The sequence below is a fragment of the Canis lupus genome, chromosome 9 (assembly GCF_048164855.1).
Source record: "Canis lupus baileyi chromosome 9, mCanLup2.hap1, whole genome shotgun sequence".
NCBI classification, from domain to species: Eukaryota; Metazoa; Chordata; class Mammalia; order Carnivora; family Canidae; genus Canis; species Canis lupus.
Window position 1 is genome coordinate 43,266,972 of NC_132846.1, and position 12,696 is coordinate 43,279,667.

The 12,696-nt window shown below is 37.6% G+C and overlaps 1 protein-coding gene across 13 annotated transcripts in view; it reads left to right on the forward strand.

Moving 5' to 3' along the window:
• Nucleotides 1-12,696, forward strand: part of RAD51B (RAD51 paralog B) — a 696,371-nt gene that overhangs the window by 22,225 nt on the left and 661,450 nt on the right. For all 13 annotated transcript variants that reach the window (XR_012036808.1, XR_012036807.1, XR_012036809.1 and 10 more), the window contains one exon: nucleotides 4,009-4,145. Coding sequence is in view for 9 of the 13 variants with exons in the window: in XM_072839048.1 (XP_072695149.1) it covers nucleotides 4,009-4,145 (137 nt within the window). In the remaining 4 variants the exon portion in view is untranslated. The remainder of the gene's footprint in view (nucleotides 1-4,008; nucleotides 4,146-12,696) is intronic.

The window sequence follows — 12,696 nt, forward strand, 5'->3', positions numbered from 1 at the left end:
AGATTGCTAAAGAAATAGAAATTAGTTATGATAGCTTAAAATAATGTAATTATCGAACTTTAAATGCAAAATAAAAACAAAACAAACCCAGAATTCTTATAAAGTTATTCACATAATGTTCTACTTTTCCCAAGACTATACTGAATAGTACCTGAAAATAATGAAGTAGGAAAAAAATGCCGGTTATACTTGTTTAACTTTTCCGATTTTTTTTACATGTTTTCTTTAAAGATGGAACAATAAGAGAATACCTTACATTTTCTTGGGACTTGATATGTTACTTAATGTTTTCATATGTATCATTTTAATTAAAATGGTGGCTTGTTTTACCTTTCCACTAAAAATCACAAAGCGTTTAATGGGTTTAAGCTCATTAAATCTCAGACCCTGTCTAAAACCTGGTGTGTACATAGTACGTATAGAAAGGCTGCTGTCTGTTCCTCCCATTAGTTAGCATCCTGAAGAGTAACCATTTTTCATTTTCTAGATCCACTTTCAACTTTTACGGACCAAAGTTATCTTTCCTCTGATTTCTGATGATTAACTTGATCCATGCTGTCTTTGATAATGATAAAAGGTCTGTGAAGAGTGTTTGGGGCTCTTTAAAATTAGCAGTTTCCAAAGCGGAGTATGTAAGATGGTCCATTAGGTTGTGGGCAAATTTTTTTGAACTTTTATTGGTATTTCAACCTAAAAAATGAAGTAAACCTTAATTAGGTTTAACATATAGATGGACACTGGCATCTTCACTTCGTCTGTATGTCAGACTGTCATGTGTCAGGTATAGTCCATGAGGAAGTGATACAGAAGATCGACAGAAGCACCTTGCTGCACCTTCCCAGCATACTGGGATGAATTGTACATGTACCTAGTTAGGTGGATTTTGTTTTTAACTAAGCCAAATCTCACAAAACAGACAAATGGCATAAAAAGATTCCTGCAAAGAAACTATATATTGGAGACCATACTAGTAATGTGGTAGCAGTGAACCACATGCATAGACAAGTCAGAGCTAATGAATCTCCCCTGACTAATGAAGTAAAAGTCAATGACAGTCTGATTCCCTCTGAGAATACACCCAAAAAAATTTGAAATTCTGAAGATAATTTGATATACCAAATTATATTCATTATCATTTATTAATGAAACTTTTGTTCTTTTTTTTTGTCCCTTGAAATACTGAGTAATGGTAGTAGGAAGCCATCAAAATTAAGAAACACACAGGATAGGGGTACCTGGGTACCTCTGTTGGTTAAGCACCCGATTCTTGATTTTGGCTCAGGTCATGATCTCAGGGTGGTGGGATTGAGCCCTGAGTTTGGTTCCCTGCTTGGTGGGGAATCTGTTTGAGATTCTCTCTCTCTCTCTCACTTTCTCTCTCTCTCTGCCCTTCACCCCTACTCAGGCTCTCTCCCTCTCAAATAAATCTTAAAAATCTGTCAACTAATAAGATATGAGGGGCACCTTGGTAGCTCAGTCAGTTAAGCATATGCCTTCGGCGCAGGTCATGATCTTGGGGTCCTGGGATTGAGCCCTGAGTGGGGCTCCCTGCTCAGCGGGGAGTCTGCTTCTCCCTCTCCTGTCTCTGCTCCCCCACCCCCCGCTTATGTACGCACACACTCTCTCTCTCAAATAAATAAACAAAATCTTAAAAAATAAGATATGAAACTATTTTTAAATGCTTATTTAAAAATTTTTAATCCCTATCTTATCTTAAAAAATAAGATATGAAACTATTTTTAAATGCTTATTTAAAAATTTTTAATCCCTATCTTATGTGTGCTTTATATTATCTATAATGTATTAGTAAAATAGTGTGTATATAATAAACATGCATACATCGGAAGACCATACTAAATTTTGTCTGTTTTTGGTTGGTCTGACTATGTAATCAAAAATTTTGGAGACCCCTTTTCTTTTCTTTCTTTTTTTTTTTAAACCACAAAAGGGATATTTATTTACAGTATCAGATCCAAAACAAGAAGGCAAAGTATCCCCACACTGGACCTTAGCTGGGAACATGCACTATCAGCAACTCAAATATTTTGTTGCTCTGTTCATACCTAGGAATGACCATGAGAGTGTCTTGAGTATTGATTTTGGGGGTTATAAAAAATTTTTTTAGTGAGTAGGAGAATCCCCAAACACGGGAGTCATGGACAGTGAGGTCCTTTAATCTGGCTTGCATTACCCATAAATTAAAAAAAAAAAAAAAAAAAGACTCTCTTTGTCTAATAAAATAGGTTATTTAAATTTGAGGTTCATATTTGTAATGTGAGACTTTGTAATGTGGTAGATAAGTATAATTAATATTCAAGCCCTATTACTGATTCTCTAATGACCTTGTGGAGACCCCTTTTCATTGATTATTCATGATCTGGCAAACTGTTATTGGTAGCAACACTTTATTCTGAAAGTCTAAATCACTGTGTAGAGATTATAATAAATCAGCATGTAGTATGTAACTTGTGAGCTTTTGTTTTTTAATGTTGAGCCTTGATAAATGAAAGTTAGCTTCAGTCTAAATTTTAAGATGGTAGCTCTCAAAAGTATACAGCAGCATAAGCATCACCTGGGAATTTATTAGAAATGTAAATTCTTAGGCTACATCCCGGATCTATGGAACCAGAGATGCTGGTTAATAAGCTTGCCAGGGAATTCCAATGCTCACTTAAGTTTGAGAACCACTGGTGTAAATTATGTAGACTCATTGATCATCCCTTCTTATTTCTTCCTACTTGGTATATCTGAGACTGTTTATTCAAATATTTATAATCTTAGTCTTAGCTCAGACTCTCTCATCTCTCCCTGAGATTTTTTTTTGCTCTTCCTTCCCTCTTGTTCTTTTCCCTTCCTTTGTGAAAAATGTGTGTTAAAGTCATTAGTGTTATTTTCACAAAAGGGGGAGTGTTTTGATTCCTAAAATTTGGAAGTCACCACCAATGTGATAAATAGCATGTGTTTTAAAGTTTTTTTTTTTTAATTTTTTATTTATTTATGATAGTCACAGAGAGAGAGAGAGAGAGAGAGGCAGAGACACAGGCAGAGGGAGAAGCAGGCTCCATGCACCAGGAGCCCGACGTGGGATTCGATCCTGAGTCTCCAGGATCACGCCCTGGGCCAAAGGCAGGCGCTAAACCGCTGCGCCACCCAGGGATCCCAATAGCATGTGTTTTAAGGGGGGTATTTTTTAACATTTTCAAATTAATTTTTATTAACTACCTCTAGTTGGATTTGAATATGCATGTATATAAATTTTCTATTTTTTCTCATCTCTAGCTTCCTGATTTCAAATTTTATAATCTCAGATGGCTTTCCACCAACTAAAATTTCAAAACATACTTCAATGTATGAATCACCTAGATTCAACAATTGTTGAATTTTGTTATATTTGCTTAATCTCTCTCTGTATATACAGGCCCGTGTGTGCACATGCCTTTTTTATTTTTGTTGAAGCATTTGGAAATAAATTGTATACATCAGTGTTCTTCACCTCTAAATTCTTTACTGTTCACAATAAAGATCAAAGTAGCTTTTTAGGGGACTGGTACAAAATTGTTCTTTTAAAAGGCCAATTCATAAGAATGCTAAACCAATTAATAGAGCCTCTTAAATGTTTTCAAGTTCCTTCTATAAATGTCTTAATGAGGAAAAGATATAGAACTCCCAGTTCTGAATGTATAAATGCACCCTCCAGCCTCTCTCAACCAAAGCTTTTCATCTGAACTGCAGAACACAAAGCATGGTTTGAGTGACCATTTTCTCATTTTTCCCAAGGATGGTATCAAACTAGTACCAACCCAGACACATAAGGGAGAAGTTAATTCCTTACATACAATAGATGTATTAGAATGTTTGAAGAACATTCTAAGGAATGTTAAGAAACATTAAGGAACTCCAGGAGCCCAGATTAGTGGGACTGTGCAAGTGGCAAATTCTTAAGAGAATTTTGCTTTGACTAGCTTGTGATGTTTATATAAATAACTTAAAAAAAATTTTTTTTTTAAGATTACAGGCCCACCAGGTTGTGGAAAAACTCAGTTTTGTATAATGATGAGCATTTTGGCCACATTACCTACCAACATGGGAGGATTAGAAGGAGATGTTGTGTACATCGACACAGAGTCAGCATTTAGTGCTGAAAGGTGGGAAATTTTATTCTTTTCTATTGTAATGTTTAATTTTGTAACTTATAGCATGTAACATTTTCAAACAGGTTAACATTTACCTTTCCTTTGTGAGAATGCAGAATGCTAGGTACTGTTTTAAATGAATTCTCCTTTTAAAATTAACACAGGAAGCAGTTTCTTTTTGTCTTTTCTATCGCTTTGTCATTGGTTTAAGGGAGGTTCCTGGATAAGCTCCATTTCAGGAAGTCAGGAAGAAAGAAGTTTAAGAAACAGAAAGGGATGTAAGTGGAAATGGGGAAGAGGGAAAATTAATAAAAAAGAAAAAAGGTAAGGTGCTTTGTAACTAATTTCTAGTTGGAAGTAAAATATTAGTGAATGGAATAGTTGCAAATTTCAAAATATATTTTGATTGAGAGGTATTTCACTTCGGTCTCTGCAATAGTATGGTAAGAAACACACTGATGGTAAGTGTACCTATCCTTGGAAAGGAAAGATTTCCTTAATTTGGCTGGGACCTTTAACATTGTATGAAAGGCATTTGGTTATTTGGGTAATTCTGTACACCTGAAAATAAGTTTGCCCTTCTTCAACCTTCCCCCCCCAACCCCCCTCCTCAGTTCTGATTGACTTTCATGAGCATAGTACTTATAGGTCTGGAGAATGATTCAATTCTGTTCTTTTAGTCAAGGTGTAGTATAGGTATAGTCCTTTGAGTCTTTCTTTAACTCTGTCATTATAAGTCACATTTCTCTCTTATTTTTCTCTAAGGATACTAGTTAGATCAAAGTGTATTCCTTGACCAGATAAGTTCCAAATGGATTGTTTTGCATAGGGCTTATTTGCTTTGTTCTGTTTTGCTTGGTTATCTATTCTAAATATATGCCACTGGTTTGTCAGCTTTGTGAATTTGTGTTATATCTTTATCTTCAAAGCCAAATCTAGTGACTGACACATATTAACTGCTCAGAAAATGTTTGATAAATGAATTGACAGGTGTTACTCTCAACTGTGAAATCCAGATACCATTTCCTATTAAAAGGAATGAGAATTCTTGGAGAAATGGCTGCTTCTAGCACTAGAGTGGGAAATTTTTAAGTTGAGTCTGAAACATCATTATCAGATACCAAGGAAGCTCTCAAAGACTACTTTGTACTTAGGGGTCAACCTGAACAGGCTCTTGTGGCCAAAGATGGGACAAATTGACCACCAATAAGAATGACAGTAAGTTAAAACCCATAAAATATGTTTAAATTCATGAATTTATATAAGGAAATGAACAGCAGCTAATTGATTAGTATTGAAAATTTTGGAGAAGCAACTCATTATTTTGAAAATGAGTTTTAAAAAAAGGAAATCGGGGGATCCCTGGGTGGCTGAGCGGTTTAGCACCTGCCTTTGGCCCAGGGCGCCATCCTGGAATCCCGGGATCGAGTCCCACGTCGGGCTCCCTGCATGGGATCGAGTCCCACGTCGGGCTCCCTGCATGGAGCCTGCTTCTCCCTCTGCCTGTGTCTCTGCCTCTCTCTCTCTCTCTCTCTATGTCTATCATAAATCAATCAATCAATCAATCTTTAAAAAAAAGAAATGAAATATCTATTCTTTTTCTATATGAACTGTATTACTAAATAACAAATAGGTCTTTTTAGAGGAGGAGTATTCCAGTAATAAAGGAAGAAGGAATGATAGAATGTTACCAAATTACAAACCTTAACAATCTAACAGATCTAGACATTGAATATTGTGATATAATGAGAAATCCGTATTTTGTCTTTGTCCTGATTCTTGGCCACAGATCTTCTAAAACCTTTGGAATTTCCTGAGTAATAGAGGTGCCAGGAGCATCATTTGTTATTCATAATCAGCCCCTTTCAACCTAATCTTAGTTTATGCTAATGAGATGACTCTTGGTGGGCCCCTGGATGGCTTCAGATGGGAGCTGGTTGCAGATCAGGATGTTATAATAAGATTATAGGATTGGAACTTTCAGCTCCACCTATCCCCCTTCCCCCAACCTCTGTGGAAGAGAAAGAGACTGGTAACTGGTTAATTGCCAGTGGCTGATGCTTTAATCAATAATGCTTATGTAATGGAGTCTCTACAAAAATCTCTGAATGATAGGGTTTGGAGAGCTTCTGGGTTGGTAAAACACATCAAGGTGCTGAGAGGGTGGTGTGCCTTGGAGCCCTCTCCCATTTTTTTTTTTTAAGATTTTATTTATTTATTCATAAGAGACACACAGAGAGAGGCAGAAATAACAGCCAGAGGGAGGGACAGGCTCTCCACAGGGAGCTTGATGCAGAACTCTCCCAGGACCAGGGGATCACTACCTGAGCCAAAGGCAGACGCTCAACCACCAAGCCACCCAGGTGCCCAGAGCCCTCCCCCATCTTTTCCTGAGTTGTATCTTTTATTTTTTGTAATAACTTGGTAATAGTAAGTAAAGTGCCTTACTGAGTTCTGTGCACCATATTAGTGAAATTATTGAATTTGAAGAGGGGTGTGTGGGAACTCCTGATTTGTAGTTGCTCAGTTGGTCAAAAGTAGTAGTAGTAGTAGTAGTAGTAGTAGTAGTAGTAGTAGTAGTAGTCCCAGAGTTCCAGAACTTGTGATTAATGTCCCAAGTTGGGAGGGCAGTCTTGTGGGTCTGAGCCCTTAAACTGTGGGGTCTGAGCTAATTCCTGGTAGTTAAGTGTCAGATACACAGTTGGTGTATATAAGGAATTAAACAATTGCATGGTATGGAAAACCCAAACATTTGCTATCAGAAGTGTGGTGAGTAAAAACAGTTCATAAACATAAAAGGCTACTAGCATCACAAAAAAGAAAACTAGTCATTGTGGTACCTCCTGATATAAGAATAGTCAAGTCTGAATGTGATCAAGCTTTCAGATCCAACTACCAGTTTACAACATATACAGAGAAGAGACGAATATGTAAAACCACACCAGCAATATCCAAACTGGGAAATGACAGAATAAATAAATGATTGTTGGAGTTAGAGGAGGAACTTTTGGATTAAAAGAGATTTGAAAGTTATTATTGCCTTCATCATCTTATACCTTGCCTACATTACCTGTATACCTTAAACTTACACAATGTTATATGCCAATTATATCTCAATAAAACTGGGGAAAAAAGATATATTGGTCAAAAGCAATGTGATGAACTTACATGGATCTTAAATAAATCATTAAAAAGAACAGAAGCATAAACATATGAAGCCACTGAAAGTCTGAACACTGAAATATATTTGATGCTAACATTATTAAAGACATTCATTTACTGAGGTTGACCAAATGAAAGGTACTCTTTAAAATGTCAATGACTAACCTTCAACTAACAAGCCAAAAAGAAGTTGGAAATGAGGAGGTAAAATTTTAGTTCCTTTAATGGAATTATGTTTCTTCCTTTTTTTTTTTTTTTAAGATGTTATTTTTAAGTAATCTCTACACTCAATGTGGGGCTTGAACTCAACAACCCCAAGATCAAGGGTTGCATGCTCTACTGACTAAGCCAGCGACGTGCCCCTGGAATTACATTTCATAATTCACAAGGAGCCTTTATGAAGGTCATTGGAGGATAGGGGTTGAAATTTATATTGTTTTTACTTTTCTAGTCTGTTCTCCACAGGCTGAAAGAGTGTGGTCATCTGGCTGCCACATGGATTGCATTCTGAGGTGTGGTGATAGGGTCAGGTGGAATAAAAAATACCAGTTCTCTTTTGACAAACTGCCCTTTGGAGAGTTTCTCATGGTGAGTCAGAGAATGGAGCTGGGTCTGTACTGTGGGGTCACATTTCATTTGTGCTATTACAGGACTACTTGACCCCTATTTGGATTTTTTTTGGGGAAGATTAATCAGTTAGGAAAGCTTTTTGCTGCAAGTAACTGAATACCCACAGAATAGTGAGTTGGTGGTCGTGGGCACTGATTCTGCCACTCAGTGATGATAGGGAGACTTAGGGCTGGTGCATTTTTAGGCATCTTGTCCAGTCAGTGGGAAAGGAGAGGACTAGCTATATGTTTTATTAGGAAAATATGTTTTTCCCAGAAAGTCTCTTGCCCTCTTTTGGATTCCTTTTCATCCTCTGGAATTGTCCTGCAGATTTCTCACTGGACCACCCCTATATACAGGGTAGGGTGGGGAAAGGAGGGGAAGAGATTGTTATAATAAGCATGATGAGTTTCCTGGGGCTGGTTAACATTGTTGCCTGGATAAAATTGGAGTTCTCATGGTAAGAAGAAAAAAGAAGTGGGAATGGATGTTTGTAGGTAATTAATAGTGTCTGTCACCTCTGGGACTGTTTCTGGACTTAGAGAAGAGGTAAAAGCATGAAAATATGAGACTCAAATATGTCTTAGCTTTATGTATGCCTTTGTATGTAGCAGTGTCTTCATTTTGTGCCTATAAGCAAGCTATCAGATCAGTAGAAATGAGAACGTGAATTGAAGGATTATTCTGAGGAAGGTTGAAGGATTTGTATAAAGAAGTGCCTTAGTAGCTCAGTCGGTTAAGTGTCTGACTCTTGATTTTGGCTTAGGTCATGATTTCAGGGTTGTGAGATAGCCCTACATCGAGCTCCATGCTGGGCATGGATCTTGGTTAAGATTCTCTCTCTCCCTGTAGCTCTCTTCACCCCCCACCCCTCTCCTTGTCTCTCTCTGAAGAAAAAAAAAAAACAACCCAATTTGCATATAGAGAACTTAATGTAAATGATAAAAAGTAGAATATAATTTTAATTTTTAAATAATAAATTGCTAGATACCTTTTTATGAAGGAGGAAAAAAAATAAAGGAGTAAATAAAAATTGCTTAAGTTTAAAATGCATTTTGAAAAAAGAAAACCTTATAGATGATGTATTAAAAGCACTTTGGAAAGATTAGTTATGTATATATTTTTAAAGATTATTTCAGAGAGAGAGAGCATGCACATACACAATGGGGAAGGGCAGAGGGAAAGGGAGAGAGAGAGAGTCCCAAGCAGATTCTGTGCTGGAGCCTGCTGTGGTGGGGCTCTATTTCACCATCCTGAGTCCATGACCTGAGCTGAAAGAAACCAAAAGTCGGTCATTCAACTAACTGTGCCGCTCAGGCATCCCAATTAGGTATATGTTTTAAGGAGTTTATTTTTGGGATGCCTGGGTGGCTCAGCTGTTGAGTGTCTGCCTTTGGCTCAGGGCATGATCCCGGAGTTCTGGGATCGAGTCCACATCAGGCTCCTTCATGGAGCCTGCTTCTCCCTCTGCCTTTGTCTCTGCCTCTTTCTCTGTGTCTCTCATGAATAAATAAAATCTTTAAAAAAAAGTTTATTTTTACATATCTTTGAGAAGATAATCTAAAATAGTATGTTAAGGGACACCTGGGTGACTCAGCGGTTGAGCATCTGCCTTTGGCTCAGGGCGTGATCCTGGGGTTCTGGGATCGAGTCCCACACCAGATTCCTTGTAAGGAGCCTGCTTCTCCCTCTGCCTATGTCTCTGCCTCTCTCTGTGTTTCTCATGAATAAATAAATAAAATATTAAAAAAATAAAATAGTATATGTTAAGTGTGTTCACCATAGACTGAAATTATATCTCCAAACTTATTAATAATTACATAATAGTAGAATCTAGTGCTAAGGTATTCAGGGACTACCTCGGCAAGAGGGGATTGATAAGTAAGTAGAGTTCTGGATCTCCCTTTCTCATTGATTCAGAAGAGTCTGCTTAAGATCTGATATAGTTATAGGTACTCTATGCTTACATACATTGAGAATATGGATAGATAGATTAATCTAGTGACTGTACATTTGGCAACCATGAGAATTCTGGTATATATGAATTGAGTGAATACTGTATTATCTGTTTTGGAGGTAATTAGGAAAGGATGGAACCAGAGGTTAAGAATAAAAAAGGAAGGATGGTAAATAGTAATAGATGTTTTCAAAATACAATTTTGGGGGCAGCCCCAGTGGCGCAGCGGTTTGGCGCCGCCTGCAGCCCAGGGCGTGATCCTGGAGACCCGGGATCGAGTCCCACGTCGGGCTCCCTGCATGGAGCCTGTTTCTCTCTCTGCCTGTGTCTCTGTCTGTCTCTCTCTCTCTCTGAATGAATAAATAAATAAATCTTTAAAAAAAAATACAATTTTGGGAGAAATAAAATGGATAAAAGAAGGTAAAACTAGGTCTTAGAACTGCAAGTGGGTATGTGTATGAGGCAAACTGAAGGATGAAATAAGAGATGGGGTCTGAAACTCTGGAAGGTATAGACCGGGGGAAGTGGAATATCAGTTTGGGAATTAAGGAGATGGAAGTGGGCAGTCCTGAGTTGTCATGAAATCAGAATAGCTCTGAAAACTAGGAAGAAATGTAGTTCAACAGGAGAGGAAGACATTAAATAATCACGAATGTGTAGAATTGTAACTATTATAAGTCCATGCACAAAGGAGAGGTTTATGTTGTATTGATACTATGTGGAAGCAGTGGTCAAGCTTAGATCTGAAGAGCTGCCTGTCACCTCTCAAGGTTTTAAGTATCCCATAGCTAGTGCCCTCCAATTCCCACCAGACTATTTAGAATGTCACTTTTTCTGAATAAATATATCAGGAGGGAGGCATATAGTGTTAGTGGCTATCCATGACTTTGGTTCATTAGAAAGATAATTACCAGTGTGGCCTTAAGACCATTTACTTATATATTTGTTGACATGAATCCAGGATCTGTGACCCAGGGGCAAACAATAGTGGGGAGAGAGAGACACTTTTTGAGATGGTTTCTTAAGTCTGGGTAGGTTTCACTTGAGTCTAATTTCAGCCACTTATCATTTGTGAATCTAGGTGAATTAGTGGGGAGATCTTGAAGAGGTTCTAAGATAGAGAATGAAATTAGTCATAAGTACTTATTAAAACAAAACTTTGGAATTTTCTGAAAGCTGTAAAGGACTAATAGATTCACACTGTTGTATTTATATCACAGTGCTGAACAAATCCATACTGAATTAATGAACAGGAAAATATTACATATGTACAAGCAGCTTTGAGGAACCATAAACTTCTATTTCAGCACATTTATGATGCTATATTTCAACTAGAATTTTGGAAAACTTTTTTTTTTTTTTTTTTTTTTACATTAAGCATGTGTTTTGTTTCAAGTTGTCATGTGGTCACTAATGTAAAGCATTTAACTTTCCTTTTATACAAGAGCTGTGAAGTAACAGGGGGAACTAATAACAAAAACCTGGAATAGATCCAGTTTTTTCCACTTCAGTGAATGGTAATTCCATTCCTCCAGATTCTCATCCAATTAGTCAAGAAATCCCTTCCAGCTCTTCTTTTGAACTCTACCTTAAGTTCACTTCTAATCAGCTGAGCTCTTCTCCAGGTCAAGTCACCATCATCTCTTATCTGGACTACTGTGCTTTCACCCATACCCCATGTACAGCCTCTTTTCCATTTTGGTAGAGTGATTCTTTAAAAAAAAAAAAAAGAAAGAAAAAGAAGTCAGATCATGTCAGTTCGGCTTTCAGGTTTCTTATTTTACTAAATAATATCTAAATAAAATACCATAGACCTAAGGATCTTATGTGACCTTGGCCCCTGGCTAGCACTCTGACCTCATTTCCTCTTATTCTCCCTCTTTTTTTTTTTTTTTTTAATTTTTATTTATTTATGATAGTCACAGAGAGAGAGAGAGAGGCGCAGAGACACAGGCAGAGGGAGAAGCAGGCTCCATGCACCGGGAGCCCAACGTGGGATTCGATCCCGGGTCTCCAGGATCGCGCCCTGGGCCAAAGGCAGGCGCCAAACCGCTGCGCCACCCAGGGATCCCTTATTCTCCCTCTTGTTTCCTGTGTTCTAGCTATGTTGGCACCCTTGTTTATTCCTCGATCACTCCAGGCAACCCAAGCCCTTGTTATATATAATTCTCTTTTCCTATACACCATTCCATTGGATATATCCCATGGTTCATTTTCTCATCTCCCTTAAACCATTGCTTCAGTTCACCTTATTAAAGAGACTTTCCCAGGCCACTTTACATAAAATAGTACTTGCCTCTATCTGTCACAGTCTGTTCCCTCATTCTGGCTCATTTTTCTTGAGAGCACTTAATACCTGATATATAGTATATATTTATTTGTTTGTGCCTCTCAGTAGACTGTAAGTTCCACAAGGGAAGCTTTTTTGTTTTTGTTTTTGTTGTTGTTTTTCAGTGTCACCTAGAATCGTGCCTGGTGTTTAGTAGATCCTCAATAAATGTGTTTTTTTTGAGATTTTATTTATTTATTTGAGAGAGAGACAGAGGGTGAGTGAGAGGGAGAATCTGAAGCAAACTGCACTGAGCACAAAGCCCAATGCAGGGCTTAATCCCACAACCTTGAGATCATGACCCAAGCAACCAAGAGTCAGACGCCTAACCAACTGAGCCACCCAGGCGCCCTTCACTAAATGTTTCAAATGAAGGAATCTTAAGTGCATACTTGAAAGGAATACTTTTTATGAAAAAGATGTCCACTAGATGGCATTGCTTTCAAACTTTCTGTAGTAAATGTCTGGGAACAAAAGATAGGATCTTTTCTGTTGTTCCTCTAACC